At 45.9% G+C, this 6,940-nt stretch overlaps 1 protein-coding gene across 1 annotated transcript; it reads right to left on the reverse strand.

Annotated features, from left to right (window-relative positions):
- Positions 1-6,160, reverse strand: hibadhb (3-hydroxyisobutyrate dehydrogenase b). The gene is made up of 8 exons (XM_076970725.1): positions 6,012-6,160; positions 5,348-5,505; positions 5,138-5,247; positions 4,759-4,880; positions 1,536-1,669; positions 1,350-1,426; positions 985-1,141; positions 1-794 (listed from the first exon to the last, which is right to left on the reverse strand). Exons 1-8 carry the CDS (start codon positions 6,079-6,081, stop codon positions 636-638), a joined length of 987 nt encoding a protein of 328 aa, XP_076826840.1. The 5' UTR covers positions 6,082-6,160; the 3' UTR covers positions 1-635.
- Between the last annotated feature and the right edge of the window lie 780 nt (positions 6,161-6,940).

The raw sequence follows: 6,940 nt of genomic DNA on the forward strand, positions 1-6,940 counted from the left end.
TTCTGTAACAGGTTTTCTGTTTTAATTTCAAATGGTTCAGAGGTACACTGATATAGTATGTAGATACTTGCCAGACTCCAAGATGAATAATGAGGAAAAAACAAAACTAAGAACAAATGAAAATGAAAATAAGAAACAGTGATGTTTTCACAGGTAAAGGTGTGCAGTGGCTAAGCTGGACAGTGCGGTGTTTATATTTAGTTAGGTCTAAACATGTCACTTCCTCATTTGACTCCTCATTTCAGTCAGTTCCTTCAGCAAAAACCATGACAACAGTTCCGAACAGTCCACACTGACCAAGCTCAATTGTATGTTAGTCTACAGAACATCTGAAAATCTGAAAAACAAAAACAAAACCACTGACTCGGACTGAGTGTGTAGTGTCTAATGTTGGGAGTGTTTTTTTTACACAGGTCAGACAAAAAAAAAAAACTCCAACACGAACATCAAGTTGAAAACTTAATTTTCGCTTTAAACATTCTCTCTTCCTGCTCTCCTCCCTCACTGATAAAACGGATCTTCGAGAACACGCGCGACAATGCCGCAAAAACATGCCGTGAGCGTCATTCTCGTCGAGCTGTGACGAGCCAGTCTTTGTGGGACGAGGCTATGTGCAGGATGAGAACTGATGCCCCCTACTGGCCCTCCTCCTCACGCAGGAACTGGAAGACGGAGGAGAAGTCTTTGCTTGCATAGCCGCGGGCGGACATCATACGGTATATCTGATGGGCCAGTGAGCCCAGTGGCACAGGAGTCTTTGTGTTTGTCGCCGTATACTGCGCAAGGCCCAGGTCCTGTAGGGAATGTGGTCAAAGATACTGTAAACAAACTCACCTCGAAGCACTCATCGGTTTGACACAACATTTAAGTGTACCGAGTAATCCAAAATACTTATTATGCAAGTAAATAATAAATGAAAATGCGAGAGGGTGTCAGCCAAAATTAGACCCAAGGATAAATTAAAAGGGGGGGAGGTTCTCCAACCTTGGCCATTAATGTAGTTCCAAACCCTCCCTGGTAGTTGTTGGCTGAAGGCACGCCTTCCATCACCCCCGGGACTGGATTATAGGTATCACTGGACCAGCAGCGACCAGAACTCATGTTGAGGATCTTTGCCAGCAGCTTGGGGTCAAGCCCCAGTCTGCCAGAGAAGATCAGAACAGAGGTTACGGTCATTAAACTGAACTGCACAAGAAACCCGAGTTAATAAACACATCTGGTTATACAATCACATCTACAAAAATAAAGTATTCCCAATATTAACAATATTATATTATACTGGGAACAATATTCCAGTTTGATTATCAAACATTATTCATCGGTCAATAATATTCCGAGTGAAACTCTACCTGATGCCCAAGTTCATGGTTTCAGCTGTCCCGATCATTCCTATTGCCAACAGCATGTTGTTGCAGATCTTTGCAGCCTATGAAGTGGTTGCAAGAAACACGGGAGTCCACAGAGAGAACTGCTCGTTCCTGACAGAGGCAGCCCAACACACGTTCTGTCTGCTGCGCACGGTACCAGAGGCCTACCTGCCCTGTGCCAACCTGACCGCAGTACACCACGTTGGCCCCCATGCAGCTCAACAGCTCCTTGGCTGCCGTGAACTCCTCCTCTACGCCGCCCACCATGAAGGTCAGCTTCCCAGAAGTGGCAGCACCCACTCCTGCACAATAAAGGCAAATGGTGACACCTTACAGAAGTGACCCTCGTGCCTTCGGGAAGGCCAGAGTGCCAAACCTTCGTTTTTGCCATGTAATAATCCCCGACCCTGAATTAGGAAAATACATCTGTGCACTACTGTGGCCCACAGAAACCTGATTAACAGGAATATGGACGTTAAAATGCATAATCATTACAAGCATTATGTAGATTATATTACTCAAGCTGTGAGTGACCAGTGTGCGATTTCAACTAAATTTAGCTTCAGGAAATGAGAGAGAGGATTCTCTGCTCTAGTTAGTGACAAAGTTGACCTAAAATCAAGTGTCAGCAGAAGGCAACTGTTGGTAAGATCATGATGCATGTTTACACGTAAAACATACACACAAAAATATGGGGTTTTTTTTGTACAGCTCTGATACCTACAATTCAGTTCTTTAGATGTGACTGCATGTCCAATTAACTTAAAGTTGAGCTACGCAGCAACAATTAAACAAAACCAAACCAAAAAGAAAAAAAAAAGAAGAACCCAAGAACCCAACAACCATGAAATGTCCAAAATGGAGACGCCAAGTGCCGCTGTGGTGCCCCTGGGCCTCGGCTGCAGGGCCGGCCCTTAATTACACGAGCGGAGGAAAGTTCTGGAACTGCCGCCGTGCCGTCCCGCTCTCATTCCCACGCGCACGGCAGTGACGTCAGGCCCTGTTCTGTTGTGGCTTGCCTTCTGGTGGCCGGCCCGCTGGCGGGGCGCGGGCGGGACCGAGAGCGGCGCCTGGCGGAGGAAGCGAGGACACGGGGCGGGCGGCTCTGTGGAATTCTTACGAGCGCGTCGCAACGCCAGGAGCCATTTCGGCAGCGCTAGCGTCAAACCGTGCTGACGCAGGCTAGTCGGGAGAGGTAACAATTTAAAGAAAGAAAACTGGTAGCACGTTGCTTTTTGCGTGGCCAAAAAGCCGGAGGCAACAAGTTCCTGATTAAAAGGGAACATAGGCCATTACGCTCCCAGCAGGTGCTGACTGAGTAGAATACACCCAGCTCCCTCAGAACATGAGGTATCCGTTACACCTCTGCCAAGCGTATATTAAAGGACTGTTGTGTTTTCACGTTGACATAACGGGGACAGGCTGAACACAAAGCCCTCCTCTCATAATCAGGAGTCACAAATACGATCGCATTAAAATAAACTGTCTACGCGCATTACTTATGCCACGGATTCTGCTGCACCACACCGTACATCCTTTTCGTTTACTTTTTGCCTTGCGCGCACAGAACCCCTTCGCTGCGGACCTTCGAGCCGCTGCTGCTGTGGGTGGACGGGACCTGCGGCCACACTGACCCTGGCGAGAAAGAAGGGGCCGGACACGGACATGATTTACTGCTCCGATTGAGCTCACAGACCCATCCCGTCCCAATGTGGAGCTGAAGTTCTCCAGTAAGCGGGCCTGGTAGACGTCGAAGGCGGTGCTCCAGATTAAGAGCTAACGGAGAGCGGGAGAGTGCCGGCAGTGTTCGGGGATCACAGCAGTGCCCTGTAGCTCTGACCCACCCCCAGTCTGGTTTAGCATTAGGAGCTGGACAGTCTTAATCCTAGCGCGGTGGAAGAGGGAAGCGAAGGCATAAATCTCCATTAATCTGTTGCGACTGGATCGTAAAAGAGGGCTGAGGAGCTCAAAGGAAGTGGGTCATACTGGAGAGGTAGAGAGCAAACAGAAAGTGTGTATGATGGATGTGTGTATTTACTGTATGTGTGTGTGTGTGTGTGTGTGTGCGCGCGCTCAGACTCCAGGAGTCAGTCTGTGTGTGGGAAATGCCATGAGCCGCTCTCTTCCCTGCTTCTCACCACCACCCCCCTCTCCCCACACACACACACACACACACACACACACACACTCATACATAAAACAAACATGGGCGCAGTGGAGACAGACCGGGCCTCCCTCTCTTTATGGGTCTCTGTCTCTCCATGAGCAGTAAACGCAGGGGGTGAAACATTACATTGCACATGAAAGGTAATGGTTTAAAGTCTGCTGTTCTGAAGGACAGTGAAGTTGCGCTGATATCTGAGACCGCATCCCTGTACAGCTTCAGTGGCATTCTGCTTCTCCTCACTTCGCTGCTGTATGTCAACTACACACCGCTCACAAGAACCTGGCAGAAGAACAGAAGACTGACAGATACTTTGTTTAGAAACTATGGTTCAAGTGCTCAGCCAACATCATGTGCCTCCATCGGTGAATCATCTATAGAAAGAGAGGAAATCCGCCAAAAAAAAAGAGAGAGAGAGAGGCCAGGATACAAGCAAAGGTGTGTTGTGAGAACTTGAATCTCCATGTGTGGGTCATAGGATCAGTTCCCAGATGCCGTGTGGTGGTGTGAATCATAACTCAAGCGGTCAACGCAGAGGGCTCGCTAAACCAAACGGACAGGAAGAAGACGAGGAAAACCTCTGGACCACTGCACATCAGTCACCATGGAGGGAGGAGCACGGAGAGAACAGAGCAAGAGCAATGTCTTCACACACCGTGATCTGTAAAGGAGCTCGGGCAAGCTACGCAAGGTCAATGACAAAAATCCACCTTTACACAGCCTGCAAGAACTCTAATGCCTGACCGCATTCGAGCTTATTAACACACTGAAACAGAAAAGGAAACGTTTTCTTTAAGCAAACAACATTAACAACTGCAGTGCAATAATCTGAATGAAGCCCGTCCCCCTCTTTTTGAGTGACGGCTTGGAGGCCTCACGGTCCTTGAAGCTTGAACGTTAAATGCCTGATTATTCATGGTCATCTATGTAGATGCCTGACTGCACAGTGTCAGAGGAGAAAAAGGACCCCACTGTGCTTTCCTCCCAATCAGAACACAGTTTTTGGGTTTTTTTTTTTTTTTGCTCATACTATGATACTACTGACGGTAACAGATGACTCAGAGTCAAATCATTCTTTTCCCATACGGAGTGTAAGTTTAAGCAAAGGGTGCCCAAGTGAATCAGTGCAGTTTGCGCATGTGTGAAAGCAATAAACGTTACCACCTAACAAACAGTCCTGTCTGGTTTTGGTTAGAAAGCCAATGCCGGCGCGACGTGGGTCTTTACCTCCCGACACCGGGGCATCCATAAACACAGCGCCCATTTTTTCAGCAGCCAAGGCCGTCTCCTTGGAAACGGCAGGATCGATGGTGCTAGAATCAATGAGGAGGGAGCCTTTCTTCACCTTCCTGTTCAGGAACAGCAAAGACGTGAACATGTGTGAGCACCTACAGATGTGAATGACCGGCAACACACCAACACTCCTAGTACTGTTCCAGTTCAAGACATTTTCTCATTTACCTCAACTCCTTCCACACAGTCATTTCAGACAGATTTTGACTTAAATTTAACGAGCTTGGCTATTTGGTGAGCTTTGCGTTAGGCCAACAAATGAGTATGAACAGTATCAAGACAAAGTAATAAGAACGAGGGGAAAGAAGCCTACTTCAGAATGCCGTTAGGGCCCATGTACACGTCAATGACATTAGGGCTGGAAGGCAACATGGTGATGATGCGGTCTGCCTTCTCAGCCACGTCTGCCGGGGTGTCCAAGATCTAAAAGGGTGTGCAGGGTGGCAGGGTGAGGCCGTGCACCAGTATTCACACGCAGTCACGAGTCACTCCTGCTTTTGGTACTACATGTGATTTGTCCCACCTGAGCACCCAGTTCCTGTAGCTCTTTGCAAGACTCAGGAAAAACATCCGAGGCGATCACAGGATAACCGTGTTTGATGAGATTCTTGGCCATTGGATTTCCCATATTTCCCAGGCCAATGAACCCCACTTGGGTTTTGGAGGCCATAAACCTGGAACCTGTTTTTAATCAGTGAAAAAAAGTGAACTTGGGGCAGCAGCGGTGTCCTTCTCCTAATCTCAAGGTGAACAAGCTAAAGTATTATTTATTCAAGGTTTCCAGTAGATAAAAATAAGCAGACATATTCTACATTTTGCATACTCCGACACCATGCTTCACCATACAACTCTGAACATACGTTTATTAAGATTGCTTATAATGTTGTTTGCTCATATTTCTGACAAATACAAGATCTGGCTATAGCATGTAGCATGCGGCTACATTTATCAGGACCTGACAATGACACATTTGTTATATTAGCGTCCTTAATAGCGAGCAGGCTAACACGCTAACGTAACGTTAACTAGCAGGATTTAGCGTATTTGTATGGTTACAACTGGCTATAAACTGCACTTGAAAACAACCATAATTAATTGTGGAGAGTTTTAGATATTGTGTGAGTACACAGAGCGAATAGTAAAGAGCAGAGAACACTGCGGGTTTACATAAATACGACGGAGCATACCCTGCGACCAGACGACATGGTTGTGCCACTTTCTCAACAGACTCCGCGACCTCCTTAACAGCGCGGCCATGCTGCTTCGCTGCTGACCTCCGAGTTACAGAACCAGCATTGGGTGGGAAGTGAATGACAGCACTTCTGCCCATACACTGGTGGTTTTGCTCAATCCGTTCTCCAATGAAAATCAAGCACAGGCGGGCTATCACTGTAAGTCGTAGTCTGATTGGCTAAACACAATAAAACGATGACGGCTATTGTCAATACTTTACAAAGATGTTGACACAATTTGATATTCTTCAACTCCTTGGTTATGTCAGGTTGTAAAAGGTTCTTATTGTCGAAATGTTCTAGATTATCTGTAAATCACTCTCTGTTTTGGTTACTGAATCTGATTCAAGAAACGTATAAAGATGATACAGCTGATTATCAAGTCTCGATTATCATCTCAGATGTTACAAAATTGCTAGATGGGAATGTTGTTGCAGTTACTCTTTCTTTCAAAGTCTATGTCTGTACACAGCTGAAAGTAGTCAATAAATCCATCTGCTATAAGAACATAGATCATATGCCATATAATCCTAATTGCGTTTCTAAACAGCTTCACTGACTTTCTTGTCATCCTAATTAGTTAAACTGAGATGTCTTTCCAACAGTGAGTGAGCAGATACCCATACACGATTGCCACGAAAAAATATACAGCTGCATCTCAATAAATTTGAATATCATCAAAAAGTTCATTTATTTCAGTAATTCAATACAAAAAGTGAAACGCATATATTATACAGATTCATGACAAACAGAGTAGTCTCTTTCAAGTGTGTATTTCTGTTAATATTGATGATTATGGCGTACAGCCAATGAAAACCCAAAATCATTATATCAGAAATCTCAGAACCCTACTGAAAAGTATGTACAGTAAATGTACTCAGTAC

The sequence above is a fragment of the Brachyhypopomus gauderio genome, chromosome 13 (genome assembly GCF_052324685.1).
Source record: "Brachyhypopomus gauderio isolate BG-103 chromosome 13, BGAUD_0.2, whole genome shotgun sequence".
In the NCBI taxonomy this organism is placed as follows: Eukaryota; Metazoa; Chordata; class Actinopteri; order Gymnotiformes; family Hypopomidae; genus Brachyhypopomus; species Brachyhypopomus gauderio.

Bases quoted from the DNA above. Each gene is read 5' to 3' on its own strand.
- hibadhb (XM_076970725.1), bottom strand. From the start codon at position 6,081: ATGGCCGCGCTGTTAAGGAGGTCGCGGAGTCTGTTGAGAAAGTGGCAC. The intron at 5,506-6,011 runs GTATGCTCCGTC...GATTAAAAACAG, and splicing joins CCATGTCGTCTGGTCGCAGG to GTTCCAGGTTTATGGCCTCC. The intron at 1,427-1,535 runs GTAGGCCTCTGG...ACCACTTCATAG, and splicing joins GTCAGGTTGGCACAGGGCAG to GCTGCAAAGATCTGCAACAA.